Below are 19114 nucleotides of genomic sequence, written 5' to 3' on the forward strand. Positions count from 1 at the left end.
TTAAGGCCTCGCCCCTACAATTTACGACATGGCGAGACGTAATCCGGCTTAGAAGTGGCCCTTTTCAGAGGTGGAGATTGAAACCCTGATATCTCAGATTCATTTGCACCAACGTGTGTATTATTTGGCAGCCTGGAAACTGTTATTAAAGGCTGTAGGAAGAATGCGGAATGGAAAGAGATCACTGATGCAGTCAAAAGTGTTGCCGTGGTAAATCGGACTCCAGCTGAAGTTTATTTAATTTATACATCCTTGACATGTGTATGCTATAGTCTTAATAGTAATATACAGGCTTATATTGCAATCTCTTAGGCCTACATGGTGTACCTATATTTAAATAAACGCACAGTAGCAGAGTTTATGCAGTGTCTTTTATTTTACTCGTGTATTTTTCATCGGTCACATGTGGCCATTAACGACACTTTAAAAGAGAAACGAAAACCTGAGGAATAAATAAGTGTTGTGCATAGTCATGTTTCCTGTATTGAGTATCATTGTCAAACTAACACTGCACCTTTTAAAAGCGAGGAATAATATCCTGTCTCATTCATATAGCCCCCAGTTGGGCCTGTGCTGGACACTGCTCTGTCTGTCTGTTTGTCTGTCTGTCTGTCTGTCTGTCTGTCTGTCTGTCTGAGCAGTACTATACGGTGCAAGGCATTTCCAAGTAGTAATCATATCAGAGCACAAAAGATAAGTCTGTGGCGTCTCCTCTTGTGGATATTCACATACAGTAGGTGTTACCGGGGATTTCCACTGGATATGTAACAGCTGCGGACCGGCTCCGCTGCGTGTCTGCTGCGTGCTCCGCCATCCGTCAATACCCACCGGGTCCGGATTTGTTGCGGAACGGCTGCGGCGGTAACTGACAGCTGTAGTTACGAGGACCCACAAGTTCTCGCGAATTCAGGTAGAATAGAACCACAAAACCTACAACAGCTTGTTTCTATCCAGAGGAGTATAGGGGAAACGACTCTGTTCTGTGTTTTCAAGGTGTAGTTCAGGGAAATATGATCCGCCGTGAGCACCGTGTATTTTATTTTTGAAAATTAACCGGATATTTATTTTGTTTCTGTGCTCGACTTCCTGTCCCGCACTATCTGCCGTGTGCTGAATTGCTGCGGAGCTCTCCGTCGTCGGTCAAAAATAGAAGCTCTGCGTATCTGCTGCGGAGGGCTGCGGACTGACTGAACTGGGACGGAGTCGGGACGCAGACGTTCCGCAGTCTGTGGAAATACACAGATTGACTTTAATGGAAACCTAATGACTCCGTCGACGTTCCGCAGACGTTCCGCAGACGTTCCGCAGACGTTCCGCAGACGTTCGCGACGTTCCGCAGACGTTCCGCAGACGTTCCGCATCCAGTGGAAATTGCCAGTTACTAGTGCAAACGGTCTTCTCCTTCCTGATTTTGGCTCAACTCTTTCTGCTCTTTTATCTTAAAGGAATTTGAGTAATAACAAGATCAGCGTCCTCGAGCCTGGCTGCTTTGAAAACATCTCCAGTTCCCTGCTGGTGCTGAAGCTGAACAGGAACAGATTAGCTGTGCTGCCATCCAAAGTCTTCAAACTTCCACAGCTTCAGTTTCTGTAAGTATTGCATGATGTGTTTTTGGTGCAAAACTAAACTCATTTAAGATTTTAACAGTTGGTAGTTGGCAGACAAATTTGTGGATTTTAATTCTGTTGTAACAACTCTTAAGTAGCTGGCTGAATTTACTGTAAACCCAACTGAAAATGTTTGAGTGGCTATAGTTTCTTTTGGTATGAATGTACTTGGTTTAAGGAAGCTCTTCCTTACTCTCATTTTAGTGAAATGAAGCGTAACAAGATCAAGATAGTGGACAGTCTGACATTTAAAGGGATGGAGTCACTAAGGTCACTGAAGATGCAAAGGAACAGCATCACTAAGCTCATGGATGGAGCTTTTTTTGGACTTAACAACATTGAAGAACTGTAAGTACAATGTTGTAGACACTTCTTCAAAGTGACATTAAACAGTGTGATTATAGGCAATTGTGGAACAGTACAGTGTAACATATTGAAAAGTAGCTATAAAGAGGTCTGTAAATGCACAAATGTAGGTGGGTTAAGGAAAACCCCAAAGTAGGAGAAAACCTCACAACTTATTCTGTATTTTCAGTATCTGTCATGACATTTGTCCTGCTATTCGTCATGATTTTCTTTCTGGCCGATTTTTCAGTAAAATAAAACTTTTTCTGTATTGAGTTATTTTTGTTAATGCCATTTTGTTCCTTCCATCTGTGTCACAGAGAGCTGGAGCACAATAACCTAACAGAGGTCAACAAAGGCTGGCTCTATGGACTGCGCATGCTGCGTATCCTGCGGGTCAGCCAGAATGCTGTCGGCATCATCCGACCAGACGCCTGGGAGTTTTGCCAAAAGCTGGAAGAACTGTGAGTGTGTTTGCTTTACAGCTAAAATCCCCATGCAGCCAAGAGTCCCCACTTTCTTTCCTCAGCTCCGGGCTTTGAAATTCATTCTCTGTGCTCAGAGGAGTTATGGTATCTTGCTACAGTACTGTTGGGTGTCGGGAGCTGATTCAGTGATGTCTTACCTCCCAGTTTTGAGAAATTAATAATGTGGAGTAACATTAACATACGAGACTAGTGTTACATAAAGAACTTGGTTGAACTAATGTTTGTCAAAATCTGGTTGTTATGTGCAGAGACTTGTCCTTCAATCATCTGACCAGACTTGAGGAGACGGCCTTCGTAGGATTAGGACTCCTGGAGAACCTGAACCTCGGAGAGAACTCCATCATCCATTTGGGAGAGGGAGTGTTCAGTGGCCTGGCAAGTCTGCGCACCCTGTAAGTGCTACGCCTCAAAGAAATCGGTCTGAAATATGTGTTACCTATTTGATCTAACAAGTGTAATTGAGCACAGTATGCAAAATATAACCCTGTTGACATGTTCTTGGCTCTGTGCATTCTCATGAAGGCTGCTGACTACAGTAGGTCTGTGTTTGTTTCACTCTTCATGTGTAGTTGTAGTCCGTTTCCCAAGTAATCCCAAGTAGTTGAGAGAAATAACAGTAGAAATTGCCAGTATTGTAAGTCTCCATCCTCTAATATAGTCTTTGTTGCTTTCTGAGCCTACTCGTCATTAGTCATCCGTTTAGTCTTAAACCAAACCACCAGAATCTTGTTCTCTTGGTTTTGTGTCCTCTGTCGTGGTTCGCTGTAGGCATCATGCTGATTTCAATTGAGTTGAAACTGGAAAAATCTACAGTTGGGTTCTGCTCACTCACAGGAGAAGCAAGCATAGGTCTCTTACTTTTAAATTTTAAAGCACTTGGAGCCTTATTACCATGTGCAAACACCTACAATCTCAGATTTCTAAATTGAATATTTAAGAGGCAATATACTATTAATGCTGAGTCCATGTCTTCCGTGTGAACCATTTCAGCCAGAGGCTGAGAAATGAAGGTTATTAGATTGGTTGTCGGTGTGTGTAGAGCAAGACTCCTTCTGGTCTGGGATTTGAATTTGTTTGTTTTATAATACTTCCATCAACCAGGGATTAAATAATACCAACATATATTATGCTTAACATTTCAGTGTCTACTGAGCATGACAACAGATGACAAACAGCTCTGGCTTTGTCAGGGATGTTCTCTCTTGGGTGTTGAATACCATTTAAATATTGTGCACTGCTCTGTTTATTAAGTTAATGGGAGTTATCTGTAACAATAATGCCCTCCAACATTTATGCACCCCATATTTATGCGCCGCAAAATACATTACTTGTGAACAGGCGTATACGTCTGCTGCTTTTACCCCTTTCCATTCACGAAATGTGTGTGCTTGCAAATTATTAGACGACCAATCTAAACCATATTAACACCACCACAAAAGTTATGAAAATACTTTGTAGCTAAGGCTCAGACTATCAGCCTAATTAAGCAAGTGTGCTTTCGTCATTGTACATTTACCTGCAGAGTAAGAAGTGTTGGTAAGGGAGGAAGTTGTGAACTCATTATTTGCTGCGCAGATTTCCGCTTAAGCCACTGAGCTGTGCCGAGAAAGGGGTCATTTTTGGGAGCATTCATGGGAGAGGGGAATTGAAGAGCGTAACCAGGCATGATGAAAGAGAAACAAAAGGGCCCATGACCATCCTGTAAACACAAGGCCTCTCTGTGTTTCCAGTGGACCCATGAACTGTCCCACTGCTAAACCGAGCCAATTAATTTCCCCTCCACAGTGCAGATAATGTGCCCTTTCTGTGGTCTTGTTTAAAAACAAAACAAAAATTTAGCAGGAGTCCTTACATCTTCATTCTGTTTAGTGTGTGCTTAATATCTAAAAATGTGACTCTTTGTTTTTCAGGGATATCCGCAATAATGAAATCTCCTGGGCCATTGAAGACTCCATTGGTGTGTTTAATGGAATGAAGAAGCTGAACACACTGTGAGAGCACTCAGATTGTTCACATATCGATAGATGGGAATATTGACAGATTTATAATAAAGTAAAATATCTTGGATTTAGAATTCTTATTTTATTTATTTTTTATTCTAAATTCTGTGTCAGTGTCCCAGACACTGTTTCTGGGGAGAAATGTTTCTTGATAATGTGAAGTTTTAATCAGATAGGTCTGTTTGTACTTTATAGGTTTTATAGTGCTGTGAAATTTATTCCTCGAGTTCATTCTTATTTTATTTTTTTTAAAGGATCCTACAGCAGAATAAAATCAAATCAATCACTAAGAAAGCGTTTGAGGATCTGGAGGAGCTGGAGCACCTGTGAGTAAAGCCATCGTATCCCTCGCTACCCACAGTTATACTCATCGTGTCTCAGAGGGATCTCTTGTTATTGTTGAATGATTAAAAATAGAAGGCTTCTTTGTATCACTGTGCTGCTGCTGTTGTCTTATGCTTGTGAGATGTGATGCCATTTTGATCAAATCACATTGTAGGTATGTCTAATCCATATTTCTGTCCACTGCAGTGACCTCAGCAAGAATGGCATCATGTCGATACACCCCGAGGCGTTGTCCCATATGAATCTCAAAGTGTTGTGAGTAGACACTACATGAATCTTAAAGCACTTTGGACATTTGGACACTTTCATTAAAAAAAAAGGATTTATAATGATTAAGTAATACTACAATTAAAGGATATAATAAAATCATAATTATATAGTTTGTATGAAGAACATAAATTGTGACCTACTATAGCTTTAGTAATGAATGGATAGGAGCACTAAAACTTTACTTTTGAGCCTTTCGTCCCATTCGATGTTTAAAATGATGTGCGATTGCGGAAACATTAGATTGTTGTCTTACCAAAAACGTAAATGTATTGGCGCAGTTGGACAAGCAGAGGTATTTTGATTTGCAGCATCCTCATCCTCTTCTTTAGGTCAGCTGTCTCTCTTGCCTGTGAGGAAAGACAGTGGAAATGTTAAGTCTCCTGGCTGTTTTTGAGGTTTTGATCAGCCCATCTTAGGAGTGTCTCAAGCATTGGCTAACGAAATGCCCCAGCAGCTGTCAAACTCAGTAAATATATCATGACTCTAGTCATATTAATTAGTCTGTTGCTTTAATAGAATATAGCACTATTTGCTAGGCGAGGGGATAACGTGGCGTTGCCTGATAACTTAGCTACAGGAACATAATGGTTACGCCCCTATAATTAAGATTTATATTAGGATTAAGTGTATTAAAACATGGTTGGGGAGGCGTTGTTAGCAATTAATACATTTTCCTGTCTTTATTAAGATCATTTAAAGGTTGCTTTTACACCTGTAATTCAGCTCCGTTGGTTGGTTGATATATTTTTTTGGTTTGAAAATGAAAACCCTTAAAAGATCCTTACCCCCTTTCTATATAATGAATTTTGATCATCTATCATCATTTGATCAATGTTTAATTTTTTTTATTATTATGGCTGTGTATCATTGCTTGTTGTCTGTATTGTTTGTATTTTTAGTTTTCCAGGGGGATTGTATTTATGCATCTGAACTGCTACAGGTGTGGCATTTTATAAACTAACTGTTAGGTTTATCAATAACAATTCCATCGGGGTTCAGAGGAACAAGGTGTTTTTTAGCAAGAATTTGTCACACATTGCAAACAAGGACCCCAGAGCTTTGTTTTCATGATATTTGGTATAACAAAAATACAGCAATTCTTGCATGCTCACTGTCACTGTTACTTAAGCAGCACTTGATATGTTGTCATAGTAGATGATAGCCCTGTTTATATATCATTTAGGTACTTCACTTTAAGCAAGTAAAAGCAAGTTTGCTTTTCTAAAAAAGTAAATCATTAATCGCTTATTGAAATGTTCACAAACCCATTCTGGAAATCCCAAGTTCATATTTATTTGTTCAGTGGGTTCCACTGATCCTTTTATCCCTACAGCAGTTTGCGGATTCCATCATCTTATTTTAAAATGACTCTTCTTCACGTCTTCCTTCATACCTTTCTGTCCTCAGTGTCCTGAACACGAGCAGCCTGCTGTGTGACTGCCACATGCAGTGGTTGGGGCCTTGGCTGACTGCCAGCCAGTTCCAGCAGTCGGTCTCTGCTATCTGTGCTCATCCTGCCAGCCTACTTGGTCACAATGTCCTGTCCATCAGCCCGGAAAAGTTTGTTTGTGGTCAGTACCGTTTTTTTGGGGGGGTTTTAAATACTGTTCCCAGTCTTATCCATTATAGGTACTCTTCAGTCAACACAATGAACAAATGTTTGTTGGTGTGGGATTGTTGTATACTGGATTATTAGGGGCCGAGCTTCTTCGTCTTCTTCTTCTTACGAAAACTCACCAAACTTTGCACATAAGTCCAGTCCTATGCTAAACTTAATCAGTGTGATTTGTGTGCTGATGGTGGCGCTACAACAGCAATCTAAACTTAAAAAATTTGCAACAAATCAGCCCTACATGCTACGTCGCAACTTATGCCTAACTGTAGCCCCAGTAGAGCAAAAACTATGCTCTGCTGTTACCTGCAATTTTGAACCCCATCACTCTACTTTTTGCAAAAACGTCTTAAACCTCCCACGTTTGTTTCAGTTGACACCAAATTTGGGCATCTTCAGACTCTGTCTTCCACAAATTTACCATTCAAATTTTTGATTTATCAAAAATTGAGCCCCCAATGCATTCAAATGTTTTACTGCATACAGTAGTGTAAACAAATACTGCAATTTCTTTCAAACTAAGTCTTTGATGTTCATGGAAAAAATTTCACAACATTCGAAGATCATTGTAGATTTGGTGTGCAAAATTTCAGAATTTTATCTCAAGTGAAATCAATTTTTTTTTATTGTGTCCCTAACTACACATTGCTGTCAATGCAAAATAGAGCATCTTTAAACATCAGTTTGGCATTTATTAATCTTTTTGAAAATAAATTACAGGCATCTCTATGTTGGCTTAACCAAGTACACAAATTCTCTTTTTCTTTTTTTCATTTTCGTGCAAGCCTGCTCCTTGTCTACTAGGTGTTGCGATGCCACTTGTGACATCACCCAGATAATAGCTCCCTGAGATCAGAACCTGCCTATGGCCTCAATGGTTCAGAGTTCCAGCCCATGGTGTTGCAAGATGATCATACGTATATCTTATCAGGCATTGTGCTGTGGACAGCTGCCCTGCATATATAAAAATGTGTCTGCATCAACACACCTGATTCTGATTAACAGTCAGTCCAGGTCCAGTTAAGGAAAGTCATGTTATTGAGGGCCCGTTTACACGAAGGGAAGACGCAGATATTTTCCTGCGGTTTGGCCTCTCATTTACACGAAAACCCAGTTTTTATCACAGAAAACGATTATTTCTAAAAACTCCGGCTTGAGCTTCTCGTTACACTACCACCTACAGGTCTGGCATGCTCTTGACGGCATATATACACGGGTACATGTAAACGAACACTTTTCTGAAAACTGAGAGGTTGAAATGTCCGTTTATGAAAATAGCCGGCCACGTGTAAAAGTAGCATGAGTCAACCCAGGCTGACTCAATAGAATATAGCCCAAATAGCTAGAGGAGTCATCACCTGGACAATAGCTCACTGAGATCAGCGTTTGCCTTTGGACCTGAAGATTGCAAGTTCACAATGTCGAGACGTTGCCTTTGCATTAAATATGGCAGTTTAAAGCAGTGTCGTGGACATTACATTTTTTTCCCTTCCTGTTTTGGCATACTTTATGTTGACCACCAACTAATGTACATTTCAGTTAAGAGGTCTGTTGTAAAAATACGCCTTTTTCTAACTAGCTGAGTTTCTCTGTCCTTGCTCCTTCACAGATGATTTCCCCAAGCCTCTGATCTCAACTCACCCAGAGACGCATGTGGCACTGCGGGGGAACAACGTGACTCTGAGCTGCGTTGCGTCCAGCAGCAGTGATTCGCCAATGACAACAGCTTGGCGGAAGGATGGGGAGGTGCTGTATGATGCAGAAGTGCAAAACTACGCCCGGTACCAGGAGGGAGAACTGATCTACACCACTGTGCTTCACCTCCTCAATGTCAACTTCACTGATGAGGGACGCTACCAGTGTGTGGTCTCCAATCACTTTGGCTCCAACTACTCCAACAGGGCCAAGCTTACTGTCAATGGTGAGGATGTTTTTTTGTCAAAGAATGTGATTGATGATTGCCAAGGATTGCCAGCCATATATGTTTCTCTTTTTCTGTATTTTATTTTCTGTAAGCTATAAGGTGCTGGTCTTGCCAGCATACTATACACTTTGGGTATGGCTTATATCATTTTATATCTATATTTTATGTCTGTCCCACCCTTGACTTTCTATGGTCTTATCTTTCAGAGCTGCCATCCTTTCTTAAGACTCCCATGGATCTGACGATCCGGACTGGGACTATGGCCCGGCTGGAGTGTGCTGCTGAAGGCCATCCATCACCCCAGATTGCTTGGCAGAAGGATGGAGGCACTGACTTCCCTGCTGCCCGGGAGCGCAGGATGCACGTGATGCCAGATGATGACATCTTCTTCATTGCTAACGTGAAGACGGAAGACATGGGAGTGTACAGCTGTACAGCTCAAAATGCAGCTGGCAGCCTGTCTGCAAACGCTACTCTCACTGTCCTGGGTGAGTCATCCACCTGATCCACGGGAGCATGTTACTGATGTTTAATTTCCTTGGTATTTTCAGAGTCACTCTGCTCAAATCTGCTCATTTTTGTCACTCATTACACACCCCTGTTTTTGTTTTTCCTCATTGGCAATTTTAACTAATGACCATGTAAATGCAGACCTTGTTATACTATGTCCACGGAGTATGTTTGAATCTGAATGAATAAACCGTCTCTGACACTACTGTTACATCGCAGTTCTTAATAACTGTGCTTCTGAGATTTGATTAGGCTATATGGTGGTAAATAATTAATGAGTTTGTAATCAAGGCTTAAAGGAGCGCTATTATACTCCAGGTTCATCTTTTTTTCATACTATCTTTTGTTCCTTTTTCTACTAGAACATTAACACGCTTTAATATTAAAAAAACGCTAATTTTTCTCAAAATAACAAACCTGACCTTGTAGACATCCATCTAAACAGTTTGACACACACACCGCTGGGATTATCCTTATTAAATCAAAAATCAATGAATCCTTTTCTCTTCCAGAAACTCCATCCTTCATGCGGCCGCTGGAAGACAGAACCGTGGCCCGTGGTGAAACTGCTGTGCTTCAGTGTATAGCTGGAGGCAGCCCAGCCCCTCGTCTCAACTGGACCAAAGATGACGGGCCTCTGGTACTCACCGAGCGCCACTTCTTTGCTGCAGCCAACCAGCTCCTTATCATAGTTGATGCTGGTCATGCTGATGCTGGGAAATACACCTGCATCATGTCTAATACTCTGGGAACAGAACGTGGTCACATCTACCTCAGCGTCTCACCATCACCAAACTGTGATACCGGCTCGGGATACGACCAGGACGGCTGGACCACCGTGGGCATTGTGGTGATTGTGGTGGTGTGTTGTGTGGTCGGGACCTCGCTGGTCTGGGTCATTGTAATCTATCACATGCGCAGGAAAAGTGAGGACTACAGTATCACCAACACAGGTCAGCAGTTTAGACACCTAGCCATCTGTGATATAAAATAAACCCAGTAATGACGGCTTTTTGGAAAACATGAAATGTGTTTATGGGGACGGGACTTTTTTGTGAGGATTAGACTGTTTCACAGAACTCCATAGCGTGTAACAAAATGTGTCTCTGTGTGTTCCAGATGAGATGAATTTGCCAGCAGACATCCCCAGCTACCTGTCCTCTCAGGGTACTTTGTCAGAGCCTCAGGAAGGTTACAGTACCTCTGAGGCAGGCAGCCACCAGCAGCTCATGCCTCCTCTCTCCAATGGATACATCCATAAGGGCACAGATGGTGAGTAATCTTCTTTTTATATTTTGTGAATTCCACGGTTTGATTCTGTAACACAAACCGTTTTTTCTTTCGGATGAGGTTATTTTTTGTTTTCTTGTGATCACGAGTAATCATTTTGTGATATCTATAACAAGCTTTGGTTTATCATGATGACATGATGTCCTAATCTTGGCATAACAAGTAAGGTATTCTTGCATAACATAAGCACACATCGAGTGTATAGTAATCCTCTATGAACTGCAATCATAAGGTAATCTCTGCTATGATCATTACACACCCTTGGGCACGGTTACATCGGCATTGCGATCACAAGAAAACAAAGCATCAAAAATATTACTAGAGACCGTCTTGCGATGCAGTCACACCCGTCACGATGGAAAATCGGCCATGGGCGTAAATTGGAGGGGCCAATGCCCCCTTCCCTACTTTTGGTGCCATGCTTGGACCACACCAATCTTTGAACTCTGCCCTCAACTACACACCTGTACATTTTCGACTTCATCTTGCAGAGTTGTGACGCTATCACGTTGACAAAATCTGGCCACAGACTACAGTAGGTGTCTCAGGACCACGTTTGGATGCCATGATGACACACACACACACAGACTTACATGGTGAAAACAGAAGAAATCAAACGCATAAAGATGCAACGCATCTAGGGTTGCAAAATTCCGGGAATTTTCAAAGTTGGAAACGTTCCATGGGAATTAATTGGAATAAACGGGAATTAATGGGAATAAACTGAATATTTTTAATATTGTTTGTTATAATACTGTTAGTCTATAATGGGGAACTTAAATGTAGTTGAAAAAAAAAAAAACATCTTGCAGCATAATCTTGGTTAAAACAACCTGATTGACCAACAACAACCAAATTGCTAAACTTTCCATGGAAAGCAATATTAAAAATATCCAGTTTATTCCCATTAATTCCCATGAAAGTTTCCAAATTGGAATGTTTTCGAAATTCCCCAACTAAACTTTCCATGGAAAGTTTCCGGAAATTTACTGGAAATAAATTTCGCCACTTTCCAACCCTAAACGCATCTGACATGGAAAAACAAACAAAAACATAACAATTCTTTAAATAATTCTGTATAAATAAATCCCATCTTCTTGGATTTACTTTTCAGGATTCAAAGGCTTCCTGCCTGTTAGGTTCTTGTTTCTGCTTTTGTTTTTCGGATCACATCCCTGCAGAAATGAGACACTGACTAATTATCATGTGTGTCCCAGGTGTGTGTTATGGAGACACGGGCAGCGAGGTGGAAACTGAGGGGAATGGCATGCTGCACTGCAGGGTTGGCTCTTTGTTCACTGGCCGTAGCAGCTTTCACCCTGGAGAGCCCCGCGAGGGACTAGTTGGACTCTCCACAGGTTAGTGTCACACAATGTGGTTTATATTTATTTTCAAAGGATTGGATTTTTTTTCTGCATTCTTAGTGTTCAGTCCAGATGTTAGTATTTTTCATGTCTAAAGGATTTGGAAACAATAGCTATGCCTTTTACTCATCCTTTCAACTTGTCTAGTATTTATGTAAATGTGTTCACATAAAGGTGTAATAAGGTTGAAGTTATTTTCTTATGTATATAATTTAATAACCTATGAACTAATTAAGATTAAATGCATACTACCCTTAATAATCAGGTCAGGATGCTCAAAATAATTGCAACAGTATGCGCATGTGATGATGGACACAATTTAAAAATAATCTTTAATGGCACCTCTCATACACACAACTAATTTCAAAATGCCGACAATTAAACAAAGCTAAAATGTTGAAACACGTTTAAAAAGAGGAAGGAAGGAAAATAACGGTTATGTTTTAACAACATAACCTCTTTAAGTATGTTTTGTATGCCGATCCCCAACAGTGTGAAACAGTAAACAAGGGTTTCCCCTAGATCAACTGCATTGGACTGGTGGCGAGAAATGCTAATAAGAAATATAAACATTACGACGTTAGAAATGTAGCAATTTCAGGGTTTACATTTATCAGTCATTGTCAGGATTTTTCTTTTCCTGCAAACAAAAAATGTAATAATTTTCCTCACAATTTGGTGGGACACCGCTAACAGGTGTTATACTTCCTGTAAATATACAGTAATCCAATGACTCTATTTCCATATGTCTTTGGCATATACTCTATATAAAGACCTTATTTTGAAAAGCAGACATACAGTGGCACTCATAAGTTTATGAACCCATGCTAAAGTTGACTAAAAAGAGGAATTAAAAAAAAAAAAAAATCATCTTTTGGAAATTGATCTTAATGCCTTAATTAAAAAAATGAGGAAAAATCCGACCTTTAAGGACACCAATTGTCTTTTGTGAATGAATAATGTATCGTAAATAATTGTTCTTCCTTAAAATACAGGGGCATAAGTAAGTACACCCCTATGTTAAATTCCCATAGAGGCAGGCAGATTTGTACTTTTAAAGGCCAGTTATTTCATGGATCCAGGATACTATGCATCCTGCTAAAGTTCTCTTGGCCTAGCTTAGTACAGATCCTGGAGATAACAGGCTCCAGCTAGCCTACTGTTCCCAATAAGTGACAAATAATTAGCGTTGACGCGTCACTAAATAAAATAAATAAGTATAACTCAATTCAACAATTAATGAATGTAATGTGGAACTAATGTAATGCGGAACTACTGTTAGTTACGCGGGTTCTAGGGGCACCTAATCTGTAGCCCTGCCTTAGCTCTGAAGCTAGCCGAGCTCCTCCGCCTACCGTTCTCTTAATACATCCATGCCGCCTACATGCAGTTTTTTGTCAGGTCGACGGTCCAGTGGGTGAGTCAGAGATGGCAGCACGAAAGGACGAGTATGGCGAGTGGTTACGACTAGGGATGGGTATTCGATTACATTTTCTTCGTCGATCGTTGGGAGAATTAATGATCGACTATCGATTAATCATTCGTATTTTTATATTAAAATTCATTATTTATTTAACTTTTTATTAATTAAAAAATGCAATGAAAATACAAAAATACAGCGTGTTTTTCCTCGATGAGATCTTAATTACAAGAAGAACAACTTGTGGCAGTTAAACTGGAGGTTATATAGATTATAGATATAGATTATAGATATATGCGCTGCGGTGCGGCGCATATATGGTGGATAAGACGAGGACTGTGTGTCAGCGTTGTTCAGCAGTTGTTGGGTACGTGAGTGGAAATACACCGAACGTGCTAACGCATATCCGACGCCATCACCCAGATGTGCCAATCACTGTAACGAGACAAAAAAAAACTGTCCAACTTCTCCTCCCTACAGCTTAACCAGCCTTTAGATACAAATAATTAAAGTTAAACTAAAGGGAGAAGAGCTTGGATGTTAAACAAGTGTTTATTCATTATTTTACCTACTGTTAAAAAAAGCAAATACAGGTTAATCTCTCATACACTACTCTTTTTGCACTTGCTCTGTTTACTTAAAGTTTTTATTTTTGTATTCCTCCTGAAAGTGACTTTATTTTGTGGTTGGATTGATAGGCTACATCTGGCTTCAGGTTGCAATAAAAATTCATTTTACTTGAACAGTGCAGCGTTAAACAATTTTAATAGAGATTTGAGCCTTATTGAAATTTGTTTTGTGTAAATTCTTAACAATTGAGCAATGGGGAAAATAATCGCTAATTGAAAAATTAATCATTAGATTAATCGAAAAATTTATCGTTAGATTAGTCGACTAATCGAAAAAATAAGTAGCAGTGCTTCGCCGGGAATATAGTTCCCAGTTTATATACGGTTAGAAGACGACTCTCATGTGACGTTGTTATTTGTACACGCTGTGACGATACAAATCACAACATGTAAATAGGAACATGTTGTCGTTATTTTGTCACTTATTGGGAGCAGTAGGCTGGATGGAGCCGGTTACCTCCAGGATCTGTGCTAAGCTAGGCTAGCAGTGGGTAGGTCAGACAGAGTTACGACACACACGGAGATGAGAAGGGTATGTATGGACTTATCTAACTCTGGGGGATACGGTGAATAAGCTAAAGTCCCAATAAGTTGGCGTGTGTCTTTTAAGTGACATTATTTTCAAGTTCAATTCTTTATAACTATATATTTACTTATTATAAAAAACTAATAAATGAAATCAATATAATAGTAGGAAAACACTGGAAAATTTGAAATGAAATTCCAGGTCTCAAAAAAGGCATGGAAAACAAAGACAATATGAAATATTTTTTGTTCTATTATGAAACCAATGAATACACAGAGTGTAGTTGTTGAGCATGAAATCCATATATGGTGAGAATAATTTGAAGTAATCGGGCAGGATTAAGTGTTGCTAAGGCCTTTTCCCAGTTGCATCACGCTGATCGAGTCTCCAAATGGAAGGTATGGTCTGGAACAGGTTTGAAAAACATATGGGAAAAGTTATCAAGATGCATATTCTTTCTGGCCAGGTGGTGCAGCTCCTCTGGTCATCTGCTCCGACTGCTACGACAACGCAAACATCTACTCTCGCACCAGGGAGTACTGCCCCTACGCCTATCTGGGGGAGGACGACCCGCTGGACAGGACTCTACCGGGCCTGAAGGAGAGCTTCAGCGAGCATGCCCAGCACGAGGACACGGCACTGGAGAGCCTCATCAGCAACCTGGACTCCTCCGTCTTTCTCGCCTCGCACGACAAAAGGTTGAGCAGCCACACTCCCCCGGAGCGTTATGCTAATGGTGAGACTTGGAAACAGAGCTGTTGCCTTTCAGAGCAAGGTGGTGACACCATCTTTTGTCTAGTTGCCAGCTATCGTGTCCTACCTGCTGAGGTGTTTTTGGGTAACACGTTGATTTTCACTCTTCTGCAGCTACCACCCCCTCGACCCCAAAAAAAAATGCAAATGCTCACCTGTATATGCAGTATAAACACTGAGGTCACTGATTTACTCAAGCCAGATAAGAGATTTCCCACTTAAAGGAACACGCCGACTTATTGGGAATTTAGCTTATTCACCGTAACCCCCAGAGTTAGTCAAGTCGATACATACCCTTCTCATCTCCGTGCGTGCTGTAAAGCTGTCTGATGGCTCCAGCGGCATCAGGCCATAACCGAACAGGCAGGTGAATGGTTCCAGTAATTCCTATCTTACTCAGTATGATCCTATTCACATGTTGTGATTTGTAGAGTCACAGCGTGTACAAAAAACAACGTAACATGAGACACAGCCATCTTCTAACCGTAAACAAACCGGGAACTATATTCTCAGGCGGAAGAATATAGTACTTGGGCGGAATGATTTGCTTTGCAGCAAGCCTGTCTGAGAATATAGTTCCCGGTTTGTTTACGGATAGAAGATGGCTGTGTCTCATGTTACGTTGTTTTTTTGTACACGCTGTGACTCTACAAATCACAACATGTGAATGGAACATGTTGGTGTTATTTTGTCACTTAATGGGAGCAGTAGGCTAGTTGGAACCAGTTACCTGCAGGTTCTGTGCTGGGCTAAGCTAACGGTGGAGCCGTCAGACAGCGTTACAACACGCACGGAGATGAGAAGGGTATGTATCAACTTGTCTTACTCTGGGGGTTACGGTGAATAAGCTAAACTGCCAATAAGTCGGCGTGTTCCTTTTTAACTGGTAAACTCATTAAGGATTGTATTTATTATAGATATTGATCTTCCAGATATGATCTAGCCCATTTAGATACATAGAGGCTTGTCATGAAGGTTGACGGGCGATATAGGGCTGAAATAAATGATCATTTTCAATTACTTTTTGATTAACAGTTGTTTTTTTTGTTTTTTTTTTTTTTTTTTTATGTGCAACAATGTAAAACAAGTTCCTGAGAGTGTACAAGATCTTCAGTCTTGTTTTGTCTAAGCCAACACTCCCAAAAATCGAAAGGGTTTTCAAGTTGCATTGATATAAATATTTGTGTCTAAGTATTGTGTTTTCCTGTCTTTGCAGATTCTCTCAGCAGGTCCTTCTGGGATGAAGGGGAAGATCCGTCCTCGAAACCCCCAACAGGCGCATCCCAGCGCCCAGTAACAGTACACAGGACACCACCTCTGGCCTCCACTGCCGACGGGGCAGAGGAACCGAGCGGGGCGGAGGCAGACTTCTTTTCCAGCCAATTAACACAGGACCACAGAAGTGCCTCTAACAGGACTAACCCTCAGGAGCATCCTGCTCCCACATAAGTCCTTTCGCTCCGCCCACGTTCTGCTCCGGACTCCTCGTTGCTGCACCCCCACCTCCCTTCACCCACTACCTCCAAAGAGACTCCTTACATTCTGCCAAAGATGCTCTCTTGTATGTTTACATTCCCCTTTCGCTCAAGAGGACATACTATCGTTCTCCACAGTGGAGAAAACCGTTGCGTCAGACTGGAGAAACGGACCATTGATTAAATGGCCCTCCTCCTTGACCCCTCTGCAGGACCCTCTTCTCCCACATCCCTCACTTTTCTTTGTTCTCTTTCTAGAGAAAGCTATGAATGTATGCTTTTAAAGAGCCATGTCGGATGCTGCCGTGAGAGGAGGCCACGACATGGTCGAGTCTTTACAAGCTCTCTCTCCTCCGTCCCTGCCGCTGTGGCGCTGAAATGTTGTGCCAGTGGCCGTCACACTGGCAGTTTTGTCTCATCATTCCTCGTACAGACACCTGTTTGAGCAGCCTACATGAAATTCAAACTACCTTTTCCCAAGTGGGGAAAATGGATGTTAAAACAGCTGACAATTGTTGTTCCCTGACCAGCAGTTTGTGGTTGTTAATATAGGAAAGAAAATATGTCCTACATTCCCACAGCCATCCTGACAAAACTGACTCAAAACTATGCTATCTGGACGGTGACACCAAAATGCGGTGTATATTATGAATATATCCTATATCATCTTTATCTGATCTTGTTTTTTGTTGTCCTATGTCAAACGCAATTGCTAATTCCTTCATTTTATGTCTTTTGTAATGATAAGCAGTTTGGAGAGAAAGCGTACAATTTCTTTTGCACATGTGACAATCATGGTTTTGCTGGCTATTTTCTAATGGTTGTCTGTTGGATGGCCTTTTTAACAAGCATTTTCAGTAACCTCGATCAGGTGATATTATGGCTTATATACAGTATGCACTGATTTGTTTTCCCCCTTTATCCTATCTTCCAGGCACTTAATTTAATGGTGGTAAACTTTGTTATGCAGTGTGCATGCCGTTTTTTAAATTGTGAGGATTTATCATCACAGTTTTATCTCTAAAAGCTCATGATCCTTCCGTAGATATTGATTAAGCCTAGATTTTCACTTGGGACTGTGAAAAATGAAAATGTATTGTATTATTTTATATATGTATGTATGTATGTATGTATGTATGTACATAATGCTAGTAATCTATTGAATTCCATGTTTTACTAGCCCATTTGCAGAAAGGTTTGAGACATAAGCTGCAGTAATTTTAAGCTTCTTCATGTTATGCCTTTTATTGACATAGCGTTATCCTGAAGTTTTAAGCTCTTTGTTCAGGGAACAAGATGAACACCTTTTTCTTGAGAAATTAGTGTAATTTTCGTCCTTACAGAAAGACAGTGACCAAACTGTTCCGTTTCCACGTCTGCTATTAAATTGCTTTGAGGATTTGGAAATGTAAATGCCTCTCGTGTGAAAGAACGTGGTCTCGTTTAATCAGATTTGATGTCATGAGTTGTCCTTAAAAAAATAGTTATGTATATATAATTTATATTAAGCAAATTACATTCAGTTGTCAGTTTCATAGGTACACCGAACTAGTGCACTCTTAATACAGCAGTCTCTAAATCCAACCTTCATAACTTTATGGTTATTTTGGAGGATGTTTGTGGTGCTGTTGAATTGTAGTTTGTATTGAGTTATACCAAAAGGTGCTTCAATTATTTGAATGTAATACAGTTCAGCAGCACCACAACCTACTCAAATAATCAACACCGCTCTGAAACCGATTCAACAAAAACTGAACATTAAAACCTTTTTTATGAAGGTTGGATTTATTTCAGGACTGTTGTGTCGCACTACAATAGTTTTAGCTTGGTGTACCTAATAAACTGGCAACTGAGTGATATCATTCTCCATTGACATGATGTCTGACAACAATATTTGAAAGTTTATTTTTGTTATTGTCATTTCTGGTATGTTGATAATCTGTACTGCTACTTTCTGCTCTTTTATTTTGGAACAAGAAAGGGTTTGTCATGTTCCTTTTCACGCTTTTTTTTTTTTTTGCAGTGGTACACGAATTCAAAAAAAAAAAATCCAAAATGCTGAAAAGTTGCTAATGTGTGATGGTGTAGCTTGATGGTATATTTTGTAATGTCACAAAGTCGACATGAATCGCATGTCATTCTTGCACTCTTTTGGTTCTAACTTGTTTTCATATTTTAACAATCTTCAGCTTGCCTTTTTAATTACCACATCAGCACATTCCAAGCTTCTTCCTCTGAATTTTGGCATTACCAAGCTCAAAAAAAACCAACATGCCTGAGTTTGTCTGTATTAAAGCAGATGTTTGTTGTTTTCTCCTTGCCGAGGTCGATGTCGTGCCCCCTTTGAGCGATTTGAGAAATTCAAATTAAAAAAACTTGCAGTGATAAGTCATCCTAATGGAGCTACATTGGGGGGGCGGGGGGGCGGGGGGGGCGCATACATCACTTCCCAGATCAATACTTTTTGCCAACACAGCATAACATAATGTGCATTTGTATTGTTTTATTCTCTGAACGTCCTTTTATGACTTTATACCAAAGTTTAGCAGTAACTGC

At 40.5% G+C, this 19114-nt stretch overlaps 1 protein-coding gene across 1 annotated transcript in view; it reads left to right on the plus strand.

Moving 5' to 3' along the window:
- lrig2 (leucine-rich repeats and immunoglobulin-like domains 2) overlaps window positions 1-18578 on the plus strand; it is a 25150-nt gene extending 6572 nt beyond the window's left edge. The window contains exons 4-18 of the mRNA XM_039798064.1: window positions 1446-1589; window positions 1812-1955; window positions 2273-2416; window positions 2689-2832; window positions 4351-4431; window positions 4695-4766; window positions 4972-5040; window positions 6463-6626; window positions 8277-8588; window positions 8798-9079; window positions 9614-10054; window positions 10221-10373; window positions 11609-11749; window positions 14797-15066; window positions 16300-18578. Of these exons, the coding sequence (XP_039653998.1) occupies window positions 1446-1589; window positions 1812-1955; window positions 2273-2416; window positions 2689-2832; window positions 4351-4431; window positions 4695-4766; window positions 4972-5040; window positions 6463-6626; window positions 8277-8588; window positions 8798-9079; window positions 9614-10054; window positions 10221-10373; window positions 11609-11749; window positions 14797-15066; window positions 16300-16532 (2794 nt within the window). The 3' untranslated portion in view covers window positions 16533-18578. The remainder of the gene's footprint in view (window positions 1-1445; window positions 1590-1811; window positions 1956-2272; window positions 2417-2688; window positions 2833-4350; window positions 4432-4694; window positions 4767-4971; window positions 5041-6462; window positions 6627-8276; window positions 8589-8797; window positions 9080-9613; window positions 10055-10220; window positions 10374-11608; window positions 11750-14796; window positions 15067-16299) is intronic.
- Window positions 18579-19114: the final 536 nt, after the last annotated feature.

Source organism: Perca fluviatilis, chromosome 4 (genome assembly GCF_010015445.1).
Source record: "Perca fluviatilis chromosome 4, GENO_Pfluv_1.0, whole genome shotgun sequence".
In the NCBI taxonomy this organism is placed as follows: domain Eukaryota; kingdom Metazoa; phylum Chordata; class Actinopteri; order Perciformes; family Percidae; genus Perca; species Perca fluviatilis.